The sequence below is a fragment of the Antedon mediterranea genome, chromosome 2 (assembly GCF_964355755.1).
Source record: "Antedon mediterranea chromosome 2, ecAntMedi1.1, whole genome shotgun sequence".
Taxonomy (NCBI): Eukaryota; Metazoa; Echinodermata; class Crinoidea; order Comatulida; family Antedonidae; genus Antedon; species Antedon mediterranea.
Genome location: NC_092671.1, coordinates 35,803,357 through 35,821,222, shown reverse-complemented (window position 1 = coordinate 35,821,222; position 17,866 = coordinate 35,803,357). Strand labels below are relative to the sequence as shown.

Below are 17,866 nucleotides of genomic sequence, written 5' to 3'. Positions count from 1 at the left end.
TGGGCAATTATTTCGTCATTAATATCATCGATTATATTGGCAATTATGAATCTTTGTTAATTGCAAACGGTAAATTCAAAAGTATCCCTTCTAATGTAATCAATAACTATAATTCAATTTTTAATTCAATCACCCCGATACAAATTAATGTATATCACGAAAACATTGGGTGGGATGGAGTATGGGAGATGGAGGGTGGAAAGCGGATAATGCGGGACTGCTGTATGGGAGACACTAGTTTGGAGACAACCGGTGAGAGACGACAGATGGCAGAGGAGACGAGGATCGGATGTGAGATGGAGGATGTGGGTGTTGTGTGACCAAGATAGCAAGGTCCGGTACCGGAGTCAATTGTTCGGATAATTAAAATTCCGCGATATTGCGGTATTTCGTTGGTGATCCTTCATGGAATTTCCATACAACAACGTTTTTGTTTAATATTTAATTAATTAAACAACAGTTTTAATATTCGCTTGTATCTTATCAGTTTATGATCTATGGGAAGAGTGAAAAAAGTGGTATACTTATTGTTATTACGAACGAAGCGAACTTGAAATGTACCGGTCTTATGTTTCATAAGATGTAAATTTCAAGTTCACATCATTATGTTTCACCAGGAAAGAGTTAAATTTAACTCTTCCCTGGTTTCACACACAAATTAGTCAAAAATTACACTGTAAAAATTGATGTTTGTCTTTCATTCATTGAATACATTAAAACCTACACTCAATAAACAATCGGATTCCATTAAAGCTAAATTGTTTATCTAACTCATTAAGAGGAGGTAATTACTTAATTAGCCCTCAGTAGCATTTCCTTTCACCAACTTTGGTGCTTAGTGCACATAATTATTATTGCTTTGTATTCACTTGATCTTGAAAATGGTTATATGATGGTACTGAAACGTCGATCTCTCTTTTTTTGCCAAAACAATTTATATTGAGAATACATTAATTAATCAACAAACAAACAAAGCGAACGTGAAATGTACGTCATGTGTTTCACACACACGATGTAGGCCTAAATTTCAAGTTCTCATCATAATTATGTTTCACACACAAATTATTCACTTTTTAGTTTTTTATTTCATTCATTTTACAACCAACAGCGATGAAACCGCCAGTAACAGGTTGAATCAAAACTTGCACAATACTTTTCATTCATGGGTTTTCTTCATCACAGGAGACTGATTCGCACGAATATTTTGATTTCTCAAACATCTCAAGTTTTTCTAGAAAACAATATATAGGCCTATATTAATCAAAAAGCAGACTACTGAAAAAAAATATAAAAATGTGGGTAGCACAACCTGGAAATCAATACATTAAGAAAAGTGCCGAGCTAAAAAAAAAAAAAAAAAAACTAAGTACAATTAGTAATACTAGATGGCACGCTCGCTTCGCTCGCGTACCATCTAGGTCGTGCCCACAGATGGTTCTCGAATACACAGTATTTTCCAGCGAGAAAAAAATGGAGATTTCAAATGTACGTAACAGTATTGTACAGCATTGCAATACTATTTATGTTTATTCACCAAGGGGGCCCATAAATCTAAATCTATACCTATATATGGTTAAACCAAATAATTTGGAATGTTCCATTCATCACAAATCAATACATTTGTAAAAACGTATATTACATGTATCAAAATAGCATTTTTTAAAGAAAATCGGCCTGTCTTCAACATTATGATGCTGTACTCGAACTGTTCAACCGGTTTTCAGCTATTAAAAACAATTATCGTAGGAGGAGATAGGAAAATGCGAAGTGTCCTCGTATTATTGTGTGCGGGTATTTTTCAAATTGACATCCATTAGACAGTGTATACCACGATCGGAAAACACCCCTATTTGGGGAAAATCGTTGAACCTAAATTCGTTTTAATCGTCAATAACTAATTATCGAACTCAATTTAATTAGTAAACAGGGTTACATCAGGTGGTTAAAATGAGTACCGAAAGTACGAACCAACTTTATATACCATCGAGTAAACATTCTAGAAATAACGCACGATTTACCGATTTTTGCCCCGAAAGTACGAACCAACTTTATATACCATCGAGTAAACATTCTAGAAATAACGCGCGATTTACCGATTTTTGCCCTTACGTAAATTTATATATAGATACATTTACCTTCCAATTTCCTCGCCTTTGGTAGAATATCATTAATAAATGCACACCGCTTGAAATTCAACGCATTACTGTTTTGCATGGTCGTTGAAATATCCTTGTAACTATGCTCAGCAAGTGTAAATTTTGGCCACTTTGGATAAGCCAAAACTAAGTTACTGTCACCACCAGAGTTATTAGGATCTCTATTTAAAAATGGAAATATAATAATATAATATATTGTTTTGTAAACATGTTGGGGAAATAATGGCAAATAGCGACATCATTAGAGATGTTCCTTAATTTAAAGTTATTATAACAAAGTAAAATTAACGTATACCCTGTTTTGGCAAAATTCGACCAATACGTCATCATTGCATTAGTAAGGCGGACTTCTTCAGCAGGTAATTTTCCGTAAAACCAACTGTTTTCTTCATTGTAATGCATACCAAATACAAAGGGTAAGTCATCACCATGTGCAGCTCCCACATCTTCCATTCCCAACAACGACCAGAAGGATCGCGAAGGCACATGGGTCATTTTGTATAGATATACATTCTCTTTTCCCGCGGTAACCAATTGTCTCGCAGTCTTTTCTGTCGGGCAGACAAATATCAAGTCACCTACCATTTGATAAATACTATAGTAATAGTCTGAATCTGGATTAGCTAGTAGTTCATCGGAAACGTACACATACTTCAAAAGATTTTTCTCCAAGTCGTACTTCAATCCCATCCACGCCATTTCAACAAAATAATTGTCGTAAAATGTGCGATTGGCTACGCCTCCTACAATTGAATGTTTTACGAAAATGGATCCCTCATCAGAAAGAGTTCCCAACATGATGTCAACGTCATTTATTGCATTCCGGTCATCATAAAGCTTATTCGGATCATCTGGCAGAAATTCTCCATCAGCGTTAGGAACAAACATAAGCGTAGAAGGATTCTCTCCATTTTCAACTGCCGTCTATTAAAAGCAAATTATAATAATTTGTATTTCATTTACTAATCATCTTAAAATTGTTTGAGTTTGTTAAAATACGGTAAAGATTCCAGTGTTTCTAATTACGTATAGTTATAGTTATATAGTTAGAAAATTACCACCTTTACAACATAACCTATCTACGTTATTAAATTCATTAACTTAACTGTCATAATAACTCACATTGATTGAACAATTTGCTACAAGTGTTTGACTATCAACGGCCTGAAGACATTGCACGAGTTTATCAGTATTCGACTGGTCACATCCTAACGATCTGCCAAACGCAAACGCTCTTGATCTCTGTACTGCCTTTGATTCTGATTTTAAACTTTCCATAACCGTTCCACTCTAGTATATATAACCGATACATTCATGATTAAAATTATATTTTAATTAAAAATTGATAATAAAAGCTTAATTCGCACTAAGACGTACGCGCAGTGCAAGATTGGACCAATCACAAGCGAATCCCAACTGTCGCTTTTGATTTTTCAAAGATTGCTGCGTTTTCCGTCATTTCGTTAAGTTCCAGTAAGACCGTAAGCTATGACTAAAACAAAACTAAAACATATTCCATTCCAAACCTGCATAATACCACGATGAAATAAGCCTTTACTCATAGGCGATACAATATGGGTTGCTACTGAAAATGAACCAGCACTTTCACCATATATCGTAACCATATCTGGGTCACCTCCGAATTCTAAAATAAAATCAAGAAATAAATTGGAATGCTTGTATTAGTTTAGCGAAAAATACCATATTTTTTTCCACTAAATATTAAATGCCAACGATTTGCTTAAAATGCATTTGCGTAGGGAGTAAGTTATGATAAAACAAAAACATTGTGGGTTTGAGTAACTGAATTTTAATTGAGGCCGGCACAAAATAAACGTACAAACCATCCAGCTAAAAGAAAGTGCCAGATTCGGTAAACCAAAAGATGCATAGACAATGTTTACATGTGTGAAGAATAAAGTAAATTTTAAAATGTGATAATTTTATTATTTGAATTATTATATTGTAAACAACCATCGATTCTTCTTTTGCTGCTGTTTTTTTTCTACATTTAAATTTTATGTAGTTGTTTCATAGGTTAATTAAAAAAAATGTTATATAAGTTGGAAATAACCATTCTTGTTTTGCTACTGTTTTGTAGTTGCTTTGTAGCTTAAATGATAAGAAGATTATAGTCATCTCCTCACCGGCAATATTATCACGAACCCATTGGAGGGCTAGTGTTTGATCCTTTAACCCCATGTTCCCTGGCACAACATCGTCACCTATCAAAATGAGAACAAACACCAATAATATAACAACAAAAATTAATAGCAAATTTACGAGTCCATCGTTTTGTTTTTTAAGTCTAAAAATTGTTTTAAATTAAAAAACGAGAGAAATAATGAATGTAGTAAGTACATTGTAAATTATTACTGAATAATATTGTGGATGAAAAAAACACTTTTAAAAATCTATTGTACAAAACCTGTGAAGAAAAAGCCAAAGACGTTTAGGCGGTAATTGATGTTGATGGCGACGACGTTCCCGAGAGCTACCATTGGTACTTGTGACATGTTGCTAGATGTCCCGATGCCTATTGCGAGCCCGCCACCATGTATGAACACCATCACAGGAGCCTTTTCCGGCTAAATATGTAAAGTAATAAATTAGTCTATACCAATATTCATTTACCAAGTTTAATATTTCAGTTAACGTATTTGAAAAAGCAGCGTTCACAAATCGTTTCGGGTCTATATGAACTTTTTAGTTATATTAATTGTTGTGTGAATCAATGTAGACGACATGATAACCCTATAGTTATTAAAACAGATTTAATGGTAGGCCTATGTCTGAAAACTTTGATTCGCAGACATACAGAAGAAATGCAACAGTAGAAATAGAGTATTTTTGTATCTCTCAGATTTGGAAATGTGACCCAAATAATGTGTAGGCCTATTTTATAGGTTCTGAAATGTGGAATGCAGGCCTACCGGTAACGTACGTACGACAACCTGCATGATTGAAAATAATCATGTTGAAATTCATAGTCAATCAAAATCCACCAGTATATTAATTAGAAATAAAATGATAATTTGTGTACAGTAGATTGACATACCCAGACATTATAACCTGACATTATAAATACAAATATAGGTCACCCACCCAGGTGTTACGTCAACAGTTGACAAACACACACATTATTTAAAATCAAAATTTAAATTTAAACAAAACATAATAGGTCTACCTTAAGGCTGGTTTCCTGTCGACGTAAGAAGTCGAATTTTGCAACGACTCTTGCGTTTCATACGTTTCTTACGTCTCTTACGAAAGTTGAGAAAAAATTGACGTCGTTGACGTTAGTCAAGATCGTGTCAGGCCGCAGAGAAACATCTGTAGTTATGCTGCTCCCGAAAGTTGAAATTTTGGCTGTGAAACACACGTCGTATGCTTACGTCGATTTTAGTGTTGTTACGAAAGTTGAAATTTTTTTCTTTCGTCGGTCAGATTTATGACGTATTTGAAACAACATCTATGATTGGTGTTTCTTTTTAGAGCGGGTTTGATCATTTTTCGCGCGAAATGTTGAATGTTGTTATTGTACCTGTAGCTACTCAGTGTCAGTGCAGCACACCAACATATTATTTTTAGTAGATAGGCTAGGCCCTAGTATTAGTAATAATACTTAATTAATACTGTACTAATAGGAATGGATTTGACCAAAATATAATCAAACTAGCCTAGGAGCCAGGCTAGTAGGCTAGGCCTATGCACTATTGTATGAACCAAAATATGAATTAATTATTCTGGCCTTAGTAGGCCTAGCCTTAAATAGTTTTCAAAATTAAAAAATGGCAAATCATTTCGGGATTCCTATTATTATTAGACCTACCTATGGGCCCAGGCATACCGTACTCTAATCGAGCATGAGATAGTACTAACGCAGTAAGATACCCATTATTTACCTATAATAAGAATAAATTTGACAAAACAATATAAATTATACAAAATCAAGCAAACATTTTTTTTTAAAGTTACATAATAATATTATATTGCTTACAAGGGCTTTCTATATCTTATCTTGTTGCAAATGTTCATTATCGCGACGTTTCTACCGACAAATAGAACATAAGAATGTCGGTTTCAATGCGGATTGTTTATTGCACGTCCATAAATAAGAGTATTATATTTTGATATGAGTTGTAAACTCCCTGATTAGAACAATATTATATTGAAACTACTGTGCATTTGTAAAGTATGTACATTGTACAACATCGTAAAGTGGGCTAAAATTGTAGTAGTACGATAAATACATACAAATGTTATTGTCCGGCTATATTTCACTGTAAGGTCATACACATTACGTCATAACTCTTGTCGCTCATTGGTTGCTTGTTACGATTGCGCTTACGTCTCTTGCGAAAGTTGACTTCAAGTCAACTTTCGTAAGAGACGTAAGAAACGTGACGCAAGGGCGTTCATTCAAGCGTAAGATAAAAAATCCCGGTTTCCTGTAAAATCGGAAGAAAACGTCGTAACGCAACAATTGTTAGGTCATCGGTTTCCTGTAAAATCGTTTGTCGTTACCATTTTTCTTACGTTACGTCGATTTTATAAATTTTCGATCGTAATCGGTTTCCTGTAAAATCCGCATTTCTTACGACAAATCGACGTAGTCGCAACAAAAGTGATGTTCTTACGTCGACAGGAAACCAGCCTTTAAAGTATATAATCTCTTACCTTGGGGTTTGGCGTATATACATCTAGATGAAGGCAGTCTTCGTTTTGTTCTTCCAAAACTGGAAAAAATGGCGTGAGCTCTTGAACACAGGCCACCCGTGGACCAGTAGCATTAAACAAGGCATCATTATCCCATGTTTTTGCTACCGGAGGCTTGAAGCGAAGTGAACCAACCGGTGATTCGGCGTAAGGTATACTTTGGTATACATCTACAGTTTTCGCTTCCGGGAAATAATCGTCGTTGACATCGAGGGTAACTGATTTACCATACACTTTACCAAATTTAGCGTCAACTACCGGCTGAGAATTTTCTGTGCCTGTTACACACCCAGATATACAGACGATAAGTAGACATAGTAGTGCTGTGCTTCTACCCGCCATTTTGAACTGAATTATTATGTATACAGTCACGCCGATAAAAGACACTGTGTACATATCAAATATGACTTTTGCAAATTGAATTAATATATCTAATCATACTTACGTGAGCGTCTCAAAGCTGAACTGTTGATTGTTCACCAGGAACAGGTTCACCCGGAACACGTCAGTCTGTTCAGGTCAAATTCACACGCAACAAAGGCTGTTTCCATTGTTATTGAATGATTACATGAGAAAAATTATAACAAAGCTTGCCGGTTTAATAAAGAAACTAAGCATTACTAAGTCAACGTTTCGAGTTGACAATTCGATCACTATTTTTACTATTTTTCTTCTGGTCCGGGACGCGATTTTTTTTTTCGTACATAAGTTGGGGACCCCTTCATGAAACGTCACAAAATAAACATGAATAATTCATCAGTTAAATTTGTTGTTCCGTGTGCACCCAAGCGTATAGCAACAAGAAGTGATTACACAACTGCGATACGATACTTTCTACAGTAGGCCTAGGATTCGAAGTCAATTCACGTGATTGCCTTCGCGCACTCTTCTTCACACAAAATGTGTCGAGTCGAGGCTAATCGACAGCTAGGCAAGTACGGCAAGACATTAAACTAAGTAGTAATTCATTGGACATAGCCCAAAGAAAGCTTAGACCCACAAGAATAAAGAATGTGTATAATTTGTGTACTGTATTTTTTTAATTCTGCTATTTTATTATCAAACAATATGCATGTACTCAAAGGAACTTTAAAAATGCGCGTATATGAACACATGAGATGGGAAGATTTGACCCACGAGAATAAAAAATGTATTTTTGTGTAATGTTTATTGTTTAATTTTGCTGACTTATTACTCGGATTGTGTCATACCAAAGATAGTGTAACTATCTTTGGTCATACCTAACACACACACGTCATGCACACCCACACAGCTACTACTAGAATAGACATGGGTTTAGAGACTAATAATTAGGCCTAATAGTATTAATAGAAACTATAGTTTTAACACGTAATTCTTTAGTAAAAAATTATATTAAAAACACCATAAACTAAAGGCTGATTATTTCGACAATCCACACAAAACGCCGCTATTCTTCTATGAAATCGCACGCCGCAACAACAGCGGAGGATAGGCCTAGAATCGTACCGCACTTGTGTAATCACTTCTTGTTGCTATACGCTTGGGTGCACACGGAACAAGAAAATTTAACTGATGAATTATTCATGTTTATTTTGTGACGTTTCATGAGGGGGGTCCCCAACTTATGTACGAAAAAAAAATCGCGTCCGGGACGAAACGAAAATACAATCAATATTGATCATGTGAACAAATACTAAAACCTATAGGCCTAGTTATTGGAAAAAGTGTTGGAGTCGGTATAGGATTTATTAAATGATTAAAATTCATTGATTTAAGTTGTTGATAGTGCTAACTATCAAACTAACGTGTTAAACATTATTTTAAGACTCGTTTTATAGTTACTTGAATCTGTGTTTATTTGTCTTAACTACAATAACTCGTTAATATTTAATTTATAATTAATCAAGTGTTAATATTCTTTTGTTTTTAACTGTCCATTACATAATCAAGAAATAAATTATATTTAAAATATGTTCTACTTTGTTTTATTATTTAAGTCTAGAAACCCAAATACGATTAAGTTAATAGCAAATGTTATTGTATATGCTGTCAAGAAACGAACATTTTGTTTGGCACACTATGAAATGTTTATGTTTTAAGGCCACTGGCTTACACACAGACCAAAGTGAACTTGTTTCCTGTTCAGGGAAGAGTGATAATTTTTTTCTGATATGGTAAGCTTGTTATTTCATCATTGAACAAACTTATTAATCAGCAAAGCGAACGTGAAATGTACGTCATATGTTTTACACTTGATGTAAATTTCAAATTCTCATTATAATTATGTTGACACACACAAATTATTCATCAATTACACTTGCACAATACTTTCATTCATGGCTTTTCTTCATCACAAGAGCCTGATGCGCACGAATATTTAGACTTCTCGTGCTTTTCTTCTTTCTCAAACATCTCCAGTTTATCTAGAAACAAAGATATATAGGCCTATATTAATCACGAGGGAGATGACTAAAAAGATGACAATGTGGGTATTCAGTAGCTGAACCTCAATAGAGATAGAGATAGAGAAAACAGTAAAACAGTCAGAAATAATTAAGTGCAAGCTTTACACAAACTAATTACATAGCCTAAATTATCAATAAAAACATTTACCTTGCACTTCTCTCGTCTTTGGTAGAATATCATTAATAAATGTACACCGCTTGAAATTCAACACATTACTATTTTGCATGTTTGTTGAAATATCCTTGTAACTATGCTCAGCAAGTGTAAATTTTGGCCACTTTGGATAAGCCAAAACTAAGTTACTGTCACCACCAGAGTTATTAGGATCACTGTTTGAAAATAAAAAATTACAGTACGGTTTAGAACAATAAGAAAACACGAAAGATAAAAAGAACAATAAGAAAACGGCAATATAATAATATAATGCTTGTAAACATGTAGGAAAAATAATGGCAGAAAACGAAATAATTACGGATTTTCCTTATTTTCTCGTTTTATAGCGAGTAAAGGTAATATTAACGTACCCTGTTTTGGCAAAATTCGACCAATACGTCATCATTGCATTCGTAAGGCGGACTTCATCAGCAGGTAATTTTCCGTAAAACCAACCGTTTTCTTTATTGTAATGCATACCGAATACAAACGGTATATCTTCACCATGTGCAGCTCCAATATCTTCCATTCCTAACATCGACCAGAAGGATCTCGAAGGCACATGGGTCATTTTGTATAGATATACATTCTTCTTTCCCGCGGTAGCCAATTGTCTCACGGTCTTTTCTGTCGGGCAGACAAATATGAAGTCACCTACCATTTGATAAAGACTATAGTAATGATCTGAATCTGGATTAGCTAGTAGTTCATCGGAAAGGTACACATACTTCAAAAGATCTTTTTCCAAGTCATACTTCAATCCCATCCACGCCATTTCAACAAAATAGTTGTCGTAAAATGTGCGATTGGCTACGTTTCCTACAACTAAAGGATTTACGAAAACAGATCCTTCATCGGAAAGAGTTCCCAACATGATGTCAACGTCATTTATTGCGTTCGGGTCATCATAAAGCTTATTCGGATCATCTGGCAGAAATTCTCCATCAGCGTTAGGAACAAACATAAGCGTATAAGGATCCTCTCCATTTTCAATTGCCGTCTATTAAAAGAAAATTATAAGAATTTGTATTGCATTTATTATTCATGTCAAACAGAAAAGAACTGTGATGATGATTTTAAATTATTGGAGTTAGTAAATGAAATATCATATAAACTTACATTTAGTGAACAATTTGCTACAAGTGCTTGACTATCAACGGCCTGAAGACATTGTACGAGTTCATTAGTATCCGACTGATCACATCCTAACGTTCTGCCAAACGCAAAAGCTCTTGATCTCTGTACTGTCTTCAATTCTGATTTTAAACTTGCCATAACCGTTCCACTCTAGTATAATCGACACATTTATTATTCTGAATTGCATTCATAATTAAAAACTAACAATAATGATATTACTAGCTTGGACGTAACGCGAGTACGCACGCACAGTAATTAGACCAATCACAAACTACGGATACTTCGAACTGTCGCCTGTGATTGGTCAAATTACATGTACGTAAGTCGTTGCACTTTGTCCTAGTGAGAACAAAGTTTTGATACAGTAAGCAAGTTCTAATTATAAAAGTTGGATGCAAATACAACAGTGAATTTCCGATAAAAAAAAGATCACATTATTTCATTTCAAACCTGCATAACAGCACGATGAAATAATCCTTTACTCATAGGCGATACGACATGGTTTGCTACTGAAATTGAACCAGCACTTTCACCATAAATCGTAACCATATCTGGGTCACCTCCAAATTCTAAAATTAAACAAAATAATAAGTTGGAAATAACCATTCTTATTTTGCTACTGTTGTTTCGTAGCTTAAATGATAAGAATATTATAGTCATCTCCTCACCGGCAATATTATCACGAACCCATTGGAGGGCTAGTGTTTGATCTTTTAGCCCCATGTTCCCTGGCACAACATCATCACCTATTAAAATAGGAATAAACACCAATATTATTTATTTATGCCTTCCAAAAAAAATTAATAGCAAATTTACGTGTACGTTATTTTTTTAAAGCGTAAACTTAGCATATTGAATGTAAGTATATTGTGAAATATTTCTAAATAAAAATTGATTCATTTTTAAAAATCGATTGTACAAAACCTGTGAAGAAAAAGCCAAAGACGTTTAGGCGGTAGTTGATGTTGACGGCGACGACGTTCCCGAGAGCTACCATCGGTACTTGTGACATGTTGCTGGTTGTTCCGACGCCCAATATAAATCCACCACCATGAATGAAAACCATCACAGGAGCCTTTTCCGGCTAAATATGTAAAGAAGGAAGAAAAGTAAAGAATAAATAAATAAGTCAACCTATATAAAACCACTAAGTTTATTATTAACGAACCCCTTTTCAATGTACTTGGGTTGGGTCTGCCCCTCGTAGGCCTACTAAGATGCCCGTATTATCATTTTGAAATAAGAATAACTTCGTGTGTAATTTTCATGAGGAACTGTGACGTAGCTATTTTTTTAAAGGAAGTATTTCGTGTTTGACAAAAGCAGCCTTTCAGAAATCGTTTCGGGTCAAACACAATTTTTTTTGTTATATTGGTTACGTGACTCAATGTAGATATATGATGACTTAATGTAGATACATGATAACCCATGCGTATATTAAATAAAAAAGATTTAACTAACAATGGCATCTACCTGCAAACTTTGATCAGGAAATAAATACAACAGTAAACAGTTTGGAGTGTTTCTCTATATCTCTTATACGGAAATGCCAGTAAGTAGGCCTACAACAACCTCCATAATTGAAAATAATCCTTCTTAAATAAGTATTCAATTAACATCCAGCAGTATATTAATTTAAAATGAAAATGGCAATTAGGCGTTACGTCAACATATTGACAAAGCCACAAATTATTTAAAATCAAAATTTAAATTTAAACAAAACATAATAGGTCTACCTTAAAGTATATAATCACTTACCTTGGGGTTTGGCGTATATACATCAAGATGAAGGCAGTCTTCGCTTTGTTCTTCCAGAATTGGTAGAAATGGCGTGAGCTCTTGAACACAGGCCATCTGTGGACCAGTAGCATTAAACAAGGCATCCTTATCCCACGTTTTTGCTACCGGAGGCTTGAAGCGAAGTGAACCAACCGGTGCTTCGGCGTAAGGGATACTTTGGTATACATCTACAGTTTTCGCTTCCGGGAAATAATCGTCGTTGACATCGAGGGTAACTGATTTACCAAACACTTTACCAAATTTAGCGTCAACTACCGGCTGGGAGTTTTCCTTGTCTGCTACACACCCCGACGTGCAGACGAGAAGTAGATATAGTAGTGCAGTGCCTCTACCCGCCATTTCGAACTAGCTGAATGAAGTTTGTACACAACCACGTCAATAGAGACACTGTGTACATAGCAGCGCCCATGCATATCAAATATGACTTTGCAAACTGATTATTATCATATTATATTGGGATTGCCATATACCTAAGAAAGTGTTTTGACCTTAACAACTCTACGGGTCATCTGGAAAACGCTTTATTTAAAGTTGATCTGAACTGGCATGTCAGGTCACCTCGAGTCGTTGTAAGTACAATTTTGTATGCATAATAAAAGCTGTTTCCATCAAGTATTATGTTATTGAATGATTACATGAGAAAAACAATATTAATGTTTGCCGGTTTATGTTTAAAAAATTACATTATTAGTCACATTTCAAATTAATAATTCGAATATTTTCGAATTTTAACTTCGAAATAGGCCCAAGGATGAATAATTTGAAATAACATCGGGATTAACAATTCGATATAATTATAGATTTTTCAATCTCCAATTTCTGAAAGAAATATTTTTAAATTCTGGCCTAAATAGTTTTTTTTGTATTAACCGAATCCAGACGAAACGGCGAAAAAAAATAAAATCAACTGATGTTGAAAAGAAATAGTGGAGAAAAGTCGTAGAAACTTTTAGATATGAAGAGAAATTTGGTCGGTATCTAGGATTTATTTTGATAGTTCTGACTGATGGTAAGATTTGTTAAATAATGGTTAGTATTTCTTGCTATTAAGACTCGTTCTCATAGTTACTTGTAAATGTGCATTTACTTATCTTAACTAATATCTCGGCTCATGCGATATAATACCACTGCTTCATCCGGGGAAGTGGACCGTTTTACAATGTCTCCTTTTCTTTTTTTTCTCAACTAAAAAAGACCTGTTTAAAGAACTTTTCTGTAGGCATTTTCTTCAGATCTCTTCAAACAAACAAAACGAACGCGAAAGATAAACTAAAGGATTATCAAGTCAAGTTTACCTTATAAAGACCAAGAGGTATTTTAATAATTATAATTTTAGTTATTATCGAATTTGTAAGTAAGAACATACACTCTATAAACGATTTTTATGGCTTTCTTTCATCATAAGAGTTCGATTGTATCGTCTTCTCGTGTTCTTCCTTCTCACATTTCTTCAGCTTATCTAAAATAGAAGATAAAAATATAGGCCTACATATTATTAACAATTAATAAAAATATTAAAATTAATACTACTGTAACCTATTGGTGAATGATTCTTGTGTTAGCCTACGTTTATATAGAATTTTCATACGATAGATACAATGCGATTAAAAATATCTAAAATAATGTCAATTCTAACCTTGCACTTCCCTCGCCTTTGGTAGAATATCATTAATAAATGTACACCGCTTGAAATTCAGTACATTACTGTTTTGCATAGTTGTTGAAATATTCTTGTAACTATGCTCAGCAAGTGTAAATTTTGGCCACTTTGGATAAGCCAAAACTAAGTTACTGTCACCACCAGAGTTATTAGGATCACTGATGTTAAAAAATAAGAAGAGTTATTACACAGTAGACATATATAACTAATTTAACTAACTTTAAAGAGCAGCTAAAATAATTTTAAAAGAATTTGAAACCTCATTCGTCAGTGATAACATTGAAGTATACGTTATAATACTTCACCTTAAATCAAATACCCATTTACAGTTGTCCATTTAACATTATAACAATGAATGACCAGGCAATACGTACCCTGTTTTGGCAAAATTTGACCAGTAAGTCATCATTGCATTAGTAAGGCGGACTTCATCAGGAGGTAATTTTCCGAAATACCAAGTGTTTTCTTCGTTGTAATGCATACCGAATACAAACGGTAAATCTTCACAATGTGCAGCACCTAGATCTTCCAATCCAGACATCGACCAGAAGGATCGTGAAGGTACATGTGTCATTTGGTATAGATATACATTCTCATTTCCCGTGGTAACCAATTGTCGCGCGGTCTTTTCCGTTGGACAGACAAACATTATGTCACCTAACATTTGACTTAGAATGTAGTAATGGTCTGAATCTGGATTAGCTAATAGTTCATCGGAAAGATACACATACTTTAAAAGATCTTTTTCTAACTCTGTCGATCCCATCCACTCCAATCCAACTAAAAAATTGTCATAAAATGTACGATTGGCTACGACCTCTCCTAACATTTGCTGTTTTACGAAACCAGATCCTTCATCAGAAAGAGTTCCCAACATGATGTCAACGTCATTTATTGCGTTCGGGTCATCATAAAGCTTATTCGGATCATCTGGCAGAAATTCTCCATCAGTATTAGGAACAAACATAAGCGTATAAGGATTCTCTCCATTTTCAACCGCCGTCTATTAAAAGCAAATTATAATAATTTTGTATTTCATTTATTACACTTACAAAGTCTTTATTACTGAAGTAAAGCATTTAATTAAAAATGAGTATTATTATGTGCTACTATGTAAATAGGGAGATATAACTCTCTTTACATTAATGATATAACAAAGTACAAAGAATAATAACAATATTATAAATTCCGTTAATTATTAAGTTAAAGGTACAGTAAAAGATTTTTTGTAATGTTACTCTATTGAACTTTAGTCTGTTTTTTTTTACCGCGTTTTAATAATAAATAATAATAATGCATATAACCTAATAAATATAATGTAGGGTTAACTTTACGGAATACTCACATTGATTGAACAATTTGCTACAAGTGTTTGACTATCAATAGCCTGAAGACATTGTACGAGTTCATTAGTATCCAACTGGTCACATCCTAACGTTCTGCCAAACGCAAAAGCTCTTGATCTTTGTACTGTCTTCGATTCTGATTTTAAACTTTCCATAACCGTTCCACTCTAGTGTAACCGATATATTCATGATTTAAAAATTGTATTTTAAAATGAAATATTTAATAAAAACTGAATTTCAACCGGGAAGAGTGAAATGATTCGAACTAGGACGTACGCGCGCGCAGTGCAAGTTGTTTTTGGACCTAAATCCCAACTGTCGCTTGTGGATTGTTGAGAAGATTGCTGCGTTTGCCGTTTGTTGAGTTCCAGTGAGACCCTAGCTATAGCTAAAACAAAAACATTTAAAACCTGCATAATAGCACGGTGAAATAATCCTTTACTCATAGGCGATACGACATGGTTTGCTCCTGAAATTGAACCAGCACTTTCACCATAGATTGTAACCACACCTGGGTCACCTCCGAATTCTGAAAATAAAATCACGAAATAAAATATTTTACTGTTATTTGTGAGTAAGAAGCGCAAAACACTATTAATAGAAAGCTTGGTCGCTATTAGATCATATTAAAGTCATAATCTAAGATTTAATTTCTTCTCACCAGCTATATTGTTATGAATCCACTGGAGCGCTAGTGTTTGATCCTTCAATCCCATGTTCCCCGACACTGCATCATCACCTATCAAATGAATAAACAATAATATTATTTATGTATGCCTTTCGAAAGAATTTATAACAGCAAATTTACGAGTACGTTATTTTTTTTACTATAAACAATTTAAAACAAGAAAAAGAAGAGAAATATGATATGAATACTGAATAAAAGTGGTGGATGTTATCACAAGTTAGAGAAAGAGAGGGGGTGGGGGAGAAGGGATGATTGGGGGGGGGAGAAGGGATGATTGGGGGGGGGGATGATTGGGGGGGGGAGAGGTGTATGTATATGTTGTGAACTTTGAGGTAGAAGATATAAATACACTATAAAGCATTACGCTTATCTTCTTATAATATTTTCATCAGCTTATTATAAATTGCTAAGTAAAACATATTTTATATAATGTTTTATTATATTACAAAACCTGTGGATATAAAGCCAAACACGTTTAGACGATAGTTGATGTTGATGGCGACGACGTTCCCGAGAGCTACCATCGGTACTTGTGACATGTTGCTGGATGTCCCGATGCCAAATGCAAACCCACCACCATGTATGAAGACCATCACAGGGGCTTTTTCTGGCTAAATACAATGAATAAATAAAATATATATTATATAAGTAAACATAATATCTATTTACATTGTCACAAAGTAAAATGGAGAAAAATAACTGTAATTTTCTTGTACAAGTAAGAAGACGGTCAGGCAAAGCGGCAAAGGTCAGGTCAAACTGTTCATTGTCAATACAAACTGTAACTGTAGCTATACTGCATTTGTTATAATGTAGGCTTACAGGATAACACTATGATTCAAAAAGTTTAAATAACAATGGCACCTGGAAAAATAGCAAATGACACGTCTCATATTGGCAGTAGAATAGACATTTTAAGGTCTCAAAATATTAAAACTCGTGCTGATATTTAGAGGTGAGTTGTTGTGAGCCGATTAAAGTAAATACGACATCTATTGTTTTCATTCTGGCCCAAACAAACAGTATTATTGCAAATAAAAATGACGAGGTATGTGGGTCGCCACTATAGGCCTAATTTACGTATAAAACATGCGTTCTCTTACCTTGGGGTGTGGTGTATATATGTCAAGATGAAGACAGTCTTCGCTCTGTTCTTCCAAAATTGGTAAAGCTGGAAATAGTTCTTGAACACATGCAGTCTGAGGACCAGTAGCATTAAACAAGGCATCCTTATCCCACGTTTTTGCTACTGGAGGCTTGAAGCGAAGTGCACCAACCGGTGCTTCGGCGTAAGGGATACTTTGGTATACATCTACAGTTTTCGCTTTCGTGAAAAAATCGTCATTGACGTCGAGAGTAACTGATTTACCAAACACTTTACCAAATTTAGCGTCAACTACCGGCTGGGAGTTTTCTGTGTCTGCAACACACCGCAACGTGCAGATGATAAGTAGACATAGTAGTAATGCAGTGCCTTTACCCGCCATTTCGAACTGAGTGGAGTTATTGTATACATATCTAAGTAAAAATATCAGATAAGACACTGTATATTTAGATATGAAGAAGTACTTATGACTTGCACATCCCGACAGCGGATATAATCATAGTCACAGTGTCACCTGGATCCGGATGAAATGCTGAACGAAATTAGTTAAAAGAGTGCAGTGAAAGGTTGACCTACTAAACATTTACTCGTTAGGTGCGTTTTGTATATGATAGAATTTGAGTATGTACAAACGCGTCAAAAGCATACAAAGTA

The 17,866-nt window shown here is 34.6% G+C and overlaps 2 protein-coding genes across 2 annotated transcripts; both read right to left on the bottom strand.

The window, feature by feature from the left end:
* Positions 1-620: 620 nt before the first annotated feature.
* LOC140040896 (acetylcholinesterase-like) lies at positions 621-7,303 on the bottom strand. Its single transcript, XM_072087157.1, has 8 exons — positions 6,837-7,303; positions 4,585-4,744; positions 4,304-4,381; positions 3,683-3,801; positions 3,279-3,446; positions 2,452-3,080; positions 2,136-2,317; positions 621-1,231 (listed from the first exon to the last, which is right to left on the bottom strand). Exons 1-8 carry the CDS (start codon positions 7,269-7,271, stop codon positions 1,161-1,163), a joined length of 1,842 nt encoding a protein of 613 aa, XP_071943258.1. The 5' UTR covers positions 7,272-7,303; the 3' UTR covers positions 621-1,160.
* LOC140039426 (uncharacterized) lies at positions 7,048-17,834 on the bottom strand. The gene is made up of 17 exons (XM_072085027.1): positions 17,211-17,834; positions 16,559-16,718; positions 16,081-16,158; positions 15,830-15,948; positions 15,419-15,586; positions 14,448-15,076; positions 14,050-14,231; positions 13,709-13,782; positions 12,372-12,758; positions 11,538-11,697; positions 11,282-11,359; positions 11,064-11,182; positions 10,596-10,763; positions 9,848-10,476; positions 9,471-9,652; positions 7,321-9,280; positions 7,048-7,153 (listed from the first exon to the last, which is right to left on the bottom strand). The coding sequence occupies exons 1-16, from the start codon at positions 17,592-17,594 to the stop codon at positions 9,192-9,194; spliced, it is 3,606 nt and encodes a 1,201-aa protein (XP_071941128.1). The 5' UTR covers positions 17,595-17,834; the 3' UTR covers positions 7,048-7,153; positions 7,321-9,191.
* Positions 17,835-17,866: the final 32 nt, after the last annotated feature.

Excerpts from the sequence above, each read along its gene's own strand:
- LOC140040896 (XM_072087157.1), bottom strand. The coding sequence starts at position 7,271 with ATGTACACAGTGTCTTTTATCGGCGTGACTGTATACATAATAATTCAG. Across the intron at positions 3,802-4,303 it reads GGTTCGTGATAATATTGCCG|AATTCGGAGGTGACCCAGAT; the intron begins GTGAGGAGATGA and ends ATTTTATTTTAG. Across the intron at positions 1,232-2,135 it reads AAAGGCGAGGAAATTGGAAG|AAAAACTTGAGATGTTTGAG; the intron begins GTAAATGTATCT and ends ATTGTTTTCTAG.
- LOC140039426 (XM_072085027.1), bottom strand. The coding sequence starts at position 17,594 with ATGGCGGGTAAAGGCACTGCATTACTACTATGTCTACTTATCATCTGC. Across the intron at positions 12,759-13,708 it reads TACCTCTTGGTCTTTATAAG|TTCGAAATGGCGGGTAGAGG; the intron begins GTAAACTTGACT and ends TCATTCAGCTAG. Across the intron at positions 10,764-11,063 it reads TTCATCGTGCTGTTATGCAG|AGTGGAACGGTTATGGCAAG; the intron begins GTTTGAAATGAA and ends CGATTATACTAG.